We start from the raw sequence: 13,256 nt of genomic DNA, 5'->3' as shown, positions 1-13,256 counted from the left end.
ACCCAAGAAACCTTTTGACTACATAACTCGCAAGCTGTCCATGGAAGACATTTTCAAGCCAGCTTGAGGGGGAGTGTCGCAGAATCAAAATATTAATTAGAATATTATACCATTTATATTGTTTATTTTTCAGTTATTGTATTATTAGGTAGTCAACTATTGTCATTAACCTGTAATTATGTAGGATCTCTGCAATTAATTAGGATTCTAATTCTTTCTCTATTAAAGAGACAATTCCCCTGTACATTTGAATATATCAAGAAATTATTCTCCTCTCATTCTTTTCTACTCTTTGAAATCATGAAAAAAAATTATAATCACTGTCATACCCCAAATTTTGACCACCTTGCTCTGTTTTTACCCATTTTTGTCTATATTTCAAAACGGATTAATTTCTTTTTTTTATTCGCTTTAACCAGTTAAAATTTCTTCAGTCGTTGTTTAATAATTTAAAGTCTTTTATCTTGCAAGTAAAATTTTGTTCGCGCTTTATCTGGTTGAAATCGCTTTATTTGTTTTTTTAGACATTTTAAATTTTTACGCGTGCTTTTAAAGTCTTTTATTCATTTCTTTGATAAATAGACCTTTTTAGGTAAATTCCTTTTGTCCGTATGATTAAACTGTTTAAAAAGTTTTGTTCGTGTTTTAAAAACACCGCGAGTTTTAGTCGTCTCAGTCGAAGTTTCGACAGCTTTAAATTTTATTACATTTTTTTATCACTTTTATATTATTTTGCAATTTTATTTTATTTTATTTCATTTTAACTATTTATTCTTTTTGCTTTTAATGTCATTTTTATTTTGTTTTATTAATAACTTGTTTTGTCTTAAGTCCATGTGTCCTTTGTTAATTGGTCCAAGAAGCATCTAATTCTTTCCTTTGTCTCCAAGTTTCTTCAAGGGTAACTTGGTCTTTAGTACATTCATCTTTCATAACCTAGTTTTTTACTATAAGTAGTGGTGCCAATCATTGGCAAAAGGGGGGCTGCATAGAATTTCACAATAACACTTTCCAATTATCGGCAGCCACAAGAATGAATCAAACACCCTTTTTTTTAGAATTTTTATATGAACTTCAAGAATATTTGAAGAACACTCTTCATCCTATTTGAACCAAAAATCAACAGACTAACACAACCAATCATAGCAGCCGCAAACACCTTGCCTCTTGCTCTTTCCAATTTTTCCGATCAAACCATCAATAATCAACAACAACTCTTTCGATCTTCTTCAACCCATAACCTAAACACTTCGAAAATCACCATCAAAATTTAACCCATATTACAAATCAAACATTAAACCATAACATCATTTCCAATTCCTATTTCACGTAACAACTCACAGCCTTTTTTCTTTCTTTGGTTAAACCCGAATCCAGCATAACAACACACATAAGCACGCCACTTCCAATTTCAATCAACATCTATATTTTCGAAAATCAACAGGGAAACAAGTACACACGCAAGCCATTTCGAACTGATGGAACGAATCGATCTCAGCAAGGCATAATATCACCTCCTTTTGTTCGATCCAAAGGAGAGGAGCACGGAAACTGGATCGGAAAGAGAGTCAAAAGCAAGAAGCAAAATTGAAGCTCAGCTGTGCGTGAGCAGATCCGAAGCTGAGAAGGAAGAGGTAATCTTCTTCTCCTTTTTTTCCCCATTCATCTTAATGTTTGTGTGGTATTCTTTTTGAAAGTTGGTCAAAAAAAATATAGAGAGAGAGAAGAGAATTGGTGCTGGTTATCTTTGAAGAAAATGAATTTTGTTGGTGGCGTGGGAACAGAGGAATGAAACGGGAATATGCTTTTGTATTTGCTGAACCGGTTCGGTCGAACCGACCCGGTTCCTGAATCGGTTCAGCTTTTCTTTACTCCAAGCCCACAGTTTTACTCCTTGGCCCATTTTGCTTGCTGTCTACTTTCTCTGCTTGCTGTTTACACCCTGTGTTGCTGCTAGGCACCCCCCTGTTCTATGTTTTGCTAGTTTCGTCACTTGCATTTTCACTTCACTTTTTATCTTAGCATATTAATCTTACTCACACATTCATGTGTTTTTTTTGGTTTAAATCGTTTTTCTCCTATCATGCATTTTATCTAATTCATTTAAATAGCTAAATTTTTATCTCATGCATATTATTACCTTTTAGTTCATGTAGGCTTTTGAAAGGATTTATATCCTGCATTTTTGGGTGTGTTCAAATCATTTTATCAACTCATGCATTTTTAAACCTATTTTGCAACTTTGTTCCAAGCTTTTTGAATACTTTAAATCTCCATGACTTTTTTATTTTATTTTATTTTGCTTTAACATTTCAAAAAAACATTACTCCATACATCTTTACTCCATAATATCTTGTGTTGATTTGGCTTTAATATTTCAGTTTCTACTCCATGCATTGCTTTAAAATTTTGGCATCATGCTTTCTATTTGATAATTCATCCTAGTATGTGATTCATTTAAGTCTCTTATTACCTCATTATATTTTGTTTGCTTTAAATTCTAGTATAATCTCATGCATTTTCTTTTCCTCTTGCAATTTATTTAAAGCCCTATGATATTTAGTGTGTATAATTAGGAAAATGATGTAATTTATTTTGGGCTTCTCTTAGTGTGTATCTAGGAAGGGTATGTAATAGCGTAGTAATTGCACACACCGACACAAGCACCGACACTTCACCATTTTATTCATTGCTTTACACTCGCTTTATTTTTCACGTTGTTACGCTCGCTTCCCGTTAGTTTAGAAAAATCTTTTTTGTCTCAAAAATCAAATAAGCAAAAGTCAAATTGTTTTTCTTAATAAACCTTGGATCCAAATCCAAGAGATTTTTCCTTTATTTTCTTAATCAAATTCCTAAATGAACTCTAATTGAACTTAGACCAAATTTCGCAAATAAAATGAAACAAACTCACTCTCATTTCATTCTTCTATACCTTGAGGTCTCGCAATCCTTCTCAAAATCATTTTCAAAAATCAAATTAAAATCAACCTAACCCACAAAAATATTTTTTTTAAGAGAGAACTACGGCGGTTTTGATCCCTTTTAAGGGTACGTAGGCAGAGGCTTTATTCCTTTCAAATCGATCAAATAAAAATAACAAAAAACTCCTACTTCTTCTCCCTCCATTCTTTCACTTCAACTTTTAACAACAAATTTTCAAATAAAAATAAAGTTAGAAAGAGGTTCTCACGGAGTACCGTGAACGACGCGGGTGCCTAACACCTTCCCGAATCGTAACCGACCCCCGGATCCAAAAAGGGTTTTTCAATCTCTTTTTCCCTTCCCAAGAATAAAATCGAGCAAGTCCGGTAGATTGAAGGTTCAAGTCCAATCAATGGCTTGACACCCGAAAATCTTGGTCTACAAAAATGGCGACTTCACTGGGGATCCTACGCGGGTTTAGCCCACCTTTCTTTCTTTATTACTTTTGCTTTATCTTTTGTATATACTTTGTAAATGTTTATACGTGAGGGGTGAGAAAAGAAGTCCTACTCCCGGACTTGAGTGAAACCTAAGATAGGACGGAGTACGGTCATAGTGCCATACCAGGAGTAGTCCTGCCTATGTGTGCATGTGATATAACTCCACTCAACGTGGGTTCAAGAGTATATATACGTCACCATGAGTAGTCGTGATTGGCGTTATTATTTTTGAAATCCATCAAGCGTTGAGAACCTTTAGATCACCCTTAACCCATCTTGGCCATTTATTAGGACGTAGTGCGGAGACTAAACCAGGAGTAGTCCTGACTTTGGTCGTCACGCGATACTACACTCAAACTAGACTTCCTTACGAATTATTGGTCTAGGAGTTAATCCTACGCACCGAGATATTCATAAGGGTAGTTGTAAGTTGGGAACTTGGTAGAACCCTTGTTACAAGTGCAATTTGAAACCATAGTCCTTACCAAATGGCGTTACCTTCAACACCAATATTGTGAATCTAGCCCCTCGTGTATTCTATGTATTCTAGCATAACCATGCATACATGCATTCATCCATAAACCTTTTTTTCCATCCATTAAAAAAAATGTTGAAGGACTTAGCCAAGTTTTTTGTAAACATCAAAGGTATGGACCTTGTAAGAATGAACACCAAGCAATACAATTTCAAAAAATCTTAACTAAGCTTTTGCTTTTGTTAAAGAACTTTGTCCTTGGTTTCGTTCTTACATTTTGAAAAAGGAAACCGATTGTAATATCTTTACAATTTTCAAATGAAACCGTGTTCCTCTACAATGTTTACAAATTAGCTTCGATAAGTCCTTCAAAAAAAAAAATTTGCATAAGCATATCATGCATCATTTTGCATTCATAGTTTCTAGCGTGTGTCTCATACTTTGGTTCTTTCTACAAAAGGTCAATCCATCAGTCTACCCGCATCTACAACACTCGTGCAAATCAGAATGCATCATCTTGAACAAGAGAACCACAAGCTTCGTGAAGAGGTGAGAACCCTCCGGGCCGAAAATGAGATTTTGAGGAACTTAGTATCTTTAATGACGGTTGCACAGAGTCAGCCATTATCCTTTCCTGTTGTCAGCACTCAAGCTCAGACGGTTGCTTCCACAACCCCGATTTCAACAGTGTTTGCTAGTACTCCTCAACATGCAATGCTGGAAGGTTATCTCTGGAGTACACCTTTAAGTTCTGGTGAAGTGTTCCATCCTGGTGTCTCTAAGGTTCAAAATCCTCTTGTGCAACAGACAAAGCCTATCTCTCAATCGGGCCCTTCGTTCCCTCAAGCTACTATGACCTACTCATCACCTTTGGTTCATACTACTCAGCAGGGCCCTGGGCCAACCTATCACTCAGGAAATGTGGTTGAATACGACCGGATAACTGAACTGGAAGAAAAGTTTGACAGAATACAGTTGGAATTGAAAGCTCTTCGTGGGAAAGAACTGTTTGGGAAAAATGCTTATGATCTTTGCTTGGTTCCCAATGTCGTTATACCACCCAAATTCAAAGTCCCTAATTTTGAGAAGTACAAAGGGAACACTTGCCCTGAGCTTCATTTGATAATGTACGTGAGAAAGATGTCTGCTCAAGTAGGCAATGATGAGCTCCTTATCCACTGTTTCCAAGATAGTTTGACTGGTGCTGCACTGATATGGTACATGGGTCTGAGCAAGGATGATATCAAAACTTTCAAGGATTTGTGCGAGGCTTTCGTCCAGCGATATAACTACAACTTGCATTTGACCCCAAACAGAAAGGAACTGCAGGCCATGACTCAGAATGATAATGAATCCTTCAAAGCTTATGCCCAACGTTGGAGAGATTTAGCTGAACAAGTTCGTCCACGTCTAGAAGAGAAAGAGTTGACCGAGATTTTCCTGGAAACTCTGCATCCGTTCTATTTTGAGCATATGTTTGCAAGTGTAACTGGCGATTTCGCGGATATGATGACCGCGGGCATGCGTATCGAAGAATGGGTCCGAAAAGGACGTTTGATCAAAAAAATTGTTCCCACTGATGGTTCAGAGGAGGAATACCAGGATATGAGTATGGAGGAGGGTCAGCCTCAACAACAGTATCTGGCTTATCATCCTGTTGCCGCTGTTATGCCTGTCACAAATGCTCTGCAAAGTTCGGGTTATCAACCCCAGTTTCAGCAATATCAACAACAGCCTCGACAACGGATTTCAAGGAAGCAGATCGATCCCATTCCCATGAAGTATGCAAAGTTGCTTCCAAAGTTGCTTGAAAGGAATTTGGTCTATACCAAGGCACCTCTGCCAATGCCAACAAAATTGTCAGCCCGGAACAGGCCCGACCTCTTTTGTGCTTTCCATCAAGGGGCACCAGGTCATGATATTGAGCACTGTTGTGCATTGCAGAAGATAGTTCAGAAGTTGATCCAGAAAAATCTCATACCTTTTGAAGAGTTTTGAATTTGAAGGTGCAAGCTAATCCGTTATCGGATCTTGACGTCTAATGTTGTTACATGGAATGTTTAGCTGCAACTGGGTCTTCGTTGATGTTTATTTCTACTACTCATCTGTTTAATTAATATGTTTGTTTGTTGCTTTATGTTTTTCAAAAAAAAAAAAAACCTTTCGTCCCCCCCGAGACGGAAGTGAACTTGTTTAGGGCTTTTTGCTTTATGTATTTTCATCATTAATTAAAAGGTCGTCTCGATCTCGACTTTGTTTTATTTTGTGCTTTTTCTGGAAAAATGGTAATACAAAAAACCAAAAAAAATTCTCTTTCTTTAAATCATTTTCACATACCTGCATAATCATAATGTTTATATCAATAATCAAATCATGCATTAATAAACCCGTTGAACACTTTAACCCTATGCTCTCTCTCGACTTTGAGTTCTCTGTGTTCGAAACAGAAGAAAAGGAGGATGAAAGTTTCCTAAATGTGATATATTGCCTACTAGGGCATTTTGGCCGTCGAAGCTGCAAGTATCAAGAAAGATTGTCCAGAAGAGGACTTTCATGTACAAAGACTGGCACGAGATGCTTCCATCTGCCCTGCAGGGATATTGTACTTCAAGTGCACACTTTAACAGGGGCAACCCCCCCACCATCCCTCAATATACAATATAAAGGCAATGCTTCACATGGAGGTCAAATTCCTGTCAACGGAAGTTCCAATGAAAGCCAAGCTTGATTGAATTCAAAAGTGTTACTGCCGTGTGCCATGGACAGTTATATCGAAAGGATAAAGCAAGTATTCCACAAGGAAGGCTCGTCCCCATGAATGTCAAGAAAGTGGCTTTGTGCTCAAAAAAAAATATGTTACCTGATTCCAGGAGCAAATGGATACCAAATTACAAAGAATGGTGACAAACTTGTATGTCCTGTGAATACCGATGCAGTCAAGAAATACTTTGTTAAAATAAAAAGCTCGATAAGTCGCAAACTTGAAAAAGTGGCTTAGGCAAAGAAAAAAAAAAAGCGTCTCGATGGATTGAAAACCCGAAAGGGCGGTCCATGCAAAAGTTAGAGACATAAAAAAAATGAAAATAAAAAAATATGTTTATCCTGATAGGTTGAAACCCGCAAGGGCGACCTATGCAAAAGTTAAGGATTATAACAAAGTAACTGCATCTGGTCGGACATGACTCACTTGGGGCATTCCAGTCGTCAAAAGACTTCCGACTTATGGCAAGGCATCTTCATCAAATCAAGTATGATTCATCTGGGGCATCTTAACTGTCAAAGGACTCCCGATATAAAGCATCTGCAGGTCAAAGACTCGGAACAGTGGAATTCAAAGTTGTTAGGGGGCACAATGGTTATTGTGTTCAACGTACCTTTTCCATATAATTACCATTTTCCAAACTTTTTAAAATATGTGGAACCACGCCTTTAGCAGGTCACCACTCCTTTACATCTAATTTGAGCCTGTGCCCATTTATTTGAAATTCTCATTTATTCTGTTTGCATAATTTTCTTCTATTTTTGATGTGAATACTTAAAGCAAAAAATAAAAAATCTTTTTTAATGTCCTTTGAAAAGCATAAACAACAGGTACATCTTCTTTGAACTTATGAGTAAGAGAAACATACATCAACATTCGTCCCACGGACAGTTAAACTCTGCAAGATAGTTATGAACAAGTGCTGTGCGATGACCTCTGTAAAAAAAAAAAAAAAAAAAAAAAGAGAAAAAAGAATACAAAAAAAAGAAGAGCTCGCTAAGTCGAAAACCCGAAAGGGCGGCTTAAGCCAAAAATGAGCGTCCCGGTGGATTGAAAACCCGAAAGGGCGGTCCAGGCAAAAATTAGGGGCATACAAAAAAAAAGTATATTCCCGGTGGATTGAAAACCCGAAAGGGCGATCCAGGAAAAAGTTAGGGATTCAAAAAATATATACAAAAAAAAATGAAAAAGAAAATAAGGACAGAGGCATCACAGTTCAAGTGGGTCGAATGGAAAGAATGCACTTTGTGCTGGCTTACGAGTGACGACTTTTGGCCAGAATGGTTGATTGTTGGGTTTTATCCCGAGAAATGGCGACTTTTGCCGGTGATTTGATGAATGGCGACTCCTGCCTATGGTTTAATTGACGGTGTCTCCCATCTGTGGCTTGATTGATGTATTTTATCCCTTAGAGATGGCGACTTCTGCCAAATTGTTGATTGATGAGTTGGTCTCCAAGCGGTTTGATTATGGGGCATTCTCCCTTCAGTGGTGTGGTTATGGATTGTTCCCCCACCAGTGGTCTGAGTGTGAGCTTTACCCTGACAGTGTTTAACTCATCTCCAGTAATGTTATCCCCAAAGAAGATTGCCGAGTGCTTGTACTGCAATGTCTGTCCATCTCCCATCTTATCTGTCTTGTTTTGTTTCATTGAGTTCACCTGTCATATACAGTCATACATTCATACATTCATGTACTCATACATTCATTCATACATATATTCATGCATATAAACATTCATGCACATATTGCATGCATACAAAATATCATTGCATTTACCACCTCGTGTCTTATTTCAACTGTATCTCATAAAAGCGTCTACCCCAGTGTGTCTGGTCCAGAGAAGTCATTCACTGTAAGCCCGGTGGATTCCGGCGAACTCTTACCAAGCCGAGTGGATTCTCGCAACCTCTTATCAAAAGCCGAGTGGATTCTGGCAAAACTCTTATGAAGCCCAGTGGATTCTGGCCAACTTTTATCAAAAGCCGAGTGCAATCTCGCAAACCTTTCATCAAAAGCCGAGTGGATTCTCGCAACCTCTTATCAAAAGCCGAGTGGATTCTGGCAAAACTCTTATGAAGCCCAGTGGATTCTGGCCAACTTTTATCAAAAGCCGAGTGCAATCTCGCAAACCTTTCATCAAAAGCCGAGTGTATTCTCGCAAACCTTTCATCAAAAGCCGAGTGTATTCTCGCAAACCTTTCATCAAAATCCGAGTGTATGCTCGCAAACCTTTCATCAAAAGCCGAGTGTATGCTCGCAAACCTTTCATCAAAAGCCGAGTGTAATCTCGCAAACCTTTCATCAAAAGCCGAGTGTATTCTCGCAAACCTTTCATCAAAAGCCGAGTGTATTCTCGCAAACCTTTCATCAAAATCCGAGTGTATGCTCGCAAACCTTTCATCAAAAGCCGAGTGTATTCTCGCAAACCTTTCATCAAAAGCCGAGTGTATTCTCGCAAACCTTTCATCAAAATCCGAGTGTATGCTCGCAAACCTTTCATCAAAAGCCGAGTGTATTCTCGCAAACCTTTCATCAAAAGCCGAGTGTATTCTCGCAAACCTTTCATCAAAATCCGAGTGTATGCTCGCAAACCTTTCATCAAAAGCCGAGTGTATGCTCGCAAACCTTTCATCAAAAGCCGAGTGGATTTCTCTCAAACATTTCGTCAAAAGTCGAGTGGATTCTCGCGAACTTTTATTTTGCTTCAAATAGTCAGTCCCAAACCACAGACAGCTTGTGTTTACCTGTCATTCCCTTAATATGTCGTCCCCAGCTTGTGTTCAAGAGGCGTCACTAATCCAATACATAAAAAGGTCATCCTCAAGGTGTTTAATTCATAAATGTCAACAATCAATTTGTGTTCAAGTGGTAGATCTCATCCAATAATCACTTCATCAATACTAATCAATATAGACAAGCTTTATCTTCTGTACTTTCGTCCTTACCACGGGCTGTCGGTAATGGACAAGCTTTACTTTCCGTCTTAAGCTTTATTTTCCGTCCCAAGCCTTATCTTCCGTCTGAGCTTTACGTTCCGTTCAAGCTTTATCTTCTGTATGTTCGTCTTTACCACAGACAGGTAATAGACAGTCTTTTCTCCCCAGTGACCTATCAGTTTGTTCCCCAGTTAGTTTATTTTTGTCGTCTTTGCATTCATACTTGCATCGTTTGCATTCATATCATTATATTCATAAGCATCGCATTCTTAGCTTTTCAGCTGGTCAAAATTTGGTGTACTTAAGTATTTAAGTCTCTTCGACCCATCGATTTAAAAGTCTTCTTTCAAATCTTCGTGACGAAGAAACTTAAATAGGGGCATCTGTCATACCCCAAATTTTGACCACCTTGCTCTGTTTTTACCCATTTTTGTCTATATTTCAAAACGGATTAATTTCTTTTTTTTATTCGCTTTAACCAGTTAAAATTTCTTCAGTCGTTGTTTAATAATTTAAAGTCTTTTATCTTGCAAGTAAAATTTTGTTCGCGCTTTATCTGGTTGAAATCGCTTTATTTGTTTTTTTAGACATTTTAAATTTTTACGCGTGCTTTTAAAGTCTTTTATTCATTTCTTTGATAAATAGACCTTTTTAGGTAAATTCCTTTTGTCCGTATGATTAAACTGTTTAAAAAGTTTTGTTCGTGTTTTAAAAACACCGCGAGTTTTAGTCGTCTCAGTCGAAGTTTCGACAGCTTTAAATTTTATTACATTTTTTTATCACTTTTATATTATTTTGCAATTTTATTTTATTTTATTTCATTTTAACTATTTATTCTTTTTGCTTTTAATGTCATTTTTATTTTGTTTTATTAATAACTTGTTTTGTCTTAAGTCCATGTGTCCTTTGTTAATTGGTCCAAGAAGCATCTAATTCTTTCCTTTGTCTCCAAGTTTCTTCAAGGGTAACTTGGTCTTTAGTACATTCATCTTTCATAACCTAGTTTTTTACTATAAGTAGTGGTGCCAATCATTGGCAAAAGGGGGGCTGCATAGAATTTCACAATAACACTTTCCAATTATCGGCAGCCACAAGAATGAATCAAACACCCTTTTTTTTAGAATTTTTATATGAACTTCAAGAATATTTGAAGAACACTCTTCATCCTATTTGAACCAAAAATCAACAGACTAACACAACCAATCATAGCAGCCGCAAACACCTTGCCTCTTGCTCTTTCCAATTTTTCCGATCAAACCATCAATAATCAACAACAACTCTTTCGATCTTCTTCAACCCATAACCTAAACACTTCGAAAATCACCATCAAAATTTAACCCATATTACAAATCAAACATTAAACCATAACATCATTTCCAATTCCTATTTCACGTAACAACTCACAGCCTTTTTTCTTTCTTTGGTTAAACCCGAATCCAGCATAACAACACACATAAGCACGCCACTTCCAATTTCAATCAACATCTATATTTTCGAAAATCAACAGGGAAACAAGTACACACGCAAGCCATTTCGAACTGATGGAACGAATCGATCTCAGCAAGGCATAATATCACCTCCTTTTGTTCGATCCAAAGGAGAGGAGCACGGAAACTGGATCGGAAAGAGAGTCAAAAGCAAGAAGCAAAATTGAAGCTCAGCTGTGCGTGAGCAGATCCGAAGCTGAGAAGGAAGAGGTAATCTTCTTCTCCTTTTTTTCCCCATTCATCTTAATGTTTGTGTGGTATTCTTTTTGAAAGTTGGTCAAAAAAAATATAGAGAGAGAGAAGAGAATTGGTGTTGGTTATCTTTGAAGAAAATGAATTTTGTTGGTGGCGTGGGAACAGAGGAATGAAACGGGAATATGCTTTTGTATTTGCTGAACCGGTTCGGTCGAACCGACCCGGTTCCTGAACCGGTTCAGCTTTTCTTTACTCCAAGCCCACAGTTTTACTCCTTGGCCCATTTTGCTTGCTGTCTACTTTCTCTGCTTGCTGTTTACACCCTGTGTTGCTGCTAGGCACCCCCCTGTTCTATGTTTTGCTAGTTTCGTCACTTGCATTTTCACTTCACTTTTTATCTTAGCATATTAATCTTACTCACACATTCATGTGTTTTTTTTGGTTTAAATCGTTTTTCTCCTATCATGCATTTTATCTAATTCATTTAAATAGCTAAATTTTTATCTCATGCATATTATTACCTTTTAGTTCATGTAGGCTTTTGAAAGGATTTATATCCTGCATTTTTGGGTGTGTTCAAATCATTTTATCAACTCATGCATTTTTAAACCTATTTTGCAACTTTGTTCCAAGCTTTTTGAATACTTTAAATCTCCATGACTTTTTTATTTTATTTTATTTTGCTTTAACATTTCAAAAAAACATTACTCCATACATCTTTACTCCATAATATCTTGTGTTGATTTGGCTTTAATATTTCAGTTTCTACTCCATGCATTGCTTTAAAATTTTGGCATCATGCTTTCTATTTGATAATTCATCCTAGTATGTGATTCATTTAAGTCTCTTATTACCTCATTATATTTTGTTTGCTTTAAATTCTAGTATAATCTCATGCATTTTCTTTTCCTCTTGCAATTTATTTAAAGCCCTATGATATTTAGTGTGTATAATTAGGAAAATGATGTAATTTATTTTGGGCTTCTCTTAGTGTGTATCTAGGAAGGGTATGTAATAGCGTAGTAATTGCACACACCGACACAAGCACCGACACTTCACCATTTTATTCATTGCTTTACACTCGCTTTATTTTTCACGTTGTTACGCTCGCTTCCCGTTAGTTTAGAAAAATCTTTTTTGTCTCAAAAATCAAATAAGCAAAAGTCAAATTGTTTTTCTTAATAAACCTTGGATCCAAATCCAAGAGATTTTTCCTTTATTTTCTTAATCAAATTCCTAAATGAACTCTAATTGAACTTAGACCAAATTTCGCAAATAAAATGAAACAAACTCACTCTCATTTCATTCTTCTATACCTTGAGGTCTCGCAATCCTTCTCAAAATCATTTTCAAAAATCAAATTAAAATCAACCTAACCCACAAAAATATTTTTTTTAAGAGAGAACTACGGCGGTTTTGATCCCTTTTAAGGGTACGTAGGCAGAGGCTTTATTCCTTTCAAATCGATCAAATAAAAATAACAAAAAACTCCTACTTCTTCTCCCTCCATTCTTTCACTTCAACTTTTAACAACAAATTTTCAAATAAAAATAAAGTTAGAAAGAGGTTCTCACGGAGTACCGTGAACGACGCGGGTGCCTAACACCTTCCCGAATCGTAACCGACCCCCGGATCCAAAAAGGGTTTTTCAATCTCTTTTTCCCTTCCCAAGAATAAAATCGAGCAAGTCCGGTAGATTGAAGGTTCAAGTCCAATCAATGGCTTGACACCCGAAAATCTTGGTCTACAATCACTTCACTCTAAGAAGCCAGACAGGTCAGTGTATATAATTACAAAATAAAATTGCATTTACCTAACTGGAAGTCGTAGAACATAAGAAATGAGAAAGTGTTATAGTTGTTGGTATTGAGGGAGATAGGTTCGCATAGTTCTTGGTTTCAAAGAGATATTACAATGCTTCCATATATTTACACAAAGAATTATAAATTTACGCTTAATAAATATAATAAGTGC

The 13,256-nt window shown here is 36.8% G+C and overlaps 1 protein-coding gene across 1 annotated transcript; it reads left to right on the top strand.

Annotated features, from left to right (window-relative positions):
* Positions 1-667: 667 nt before the first annotated feature.
* On the top strand, positions 668-12,378 carry LOC146952072 (uncharacterized). The gene is made up of 2 exons (XM_085757940.1): positions 668-1,634; positions 4,361-12,378. Exon 2 carries the CDS (start codon positions 4,408-4,410, stop codon positions 5,896-5,898), a length of 1,491 nt encoding a protein of 496 aa, XP_085614066.1. The 5' UTR covers positions 668-1,634; positions 4,361-4,407; the 3' UTR covers positions 5,899-12,378.
* Positions 12,379-13,256: the final 878 nt, after the last annotated feature.

The sequence above is a fragment of the Medicago sativa genome, chromosome 1, assembly GCF_051527215.1.
Source record: "Medicago sativa cultivar Bolivia chromosome 1, Bolivia_mono, whole genome shotgun sequence".
Classification (NCBI taxonomy): Eukaryota; Viridiplantae; Streptophyta; class Magnoliopsida; order Fabales; family Fabaceae; genus Medicago; species Medicago sativa.
Note: the sequence above shows the minus strand (reverse complement) of the source record. Positions and strands in the feature narration are given on the sequence as shown.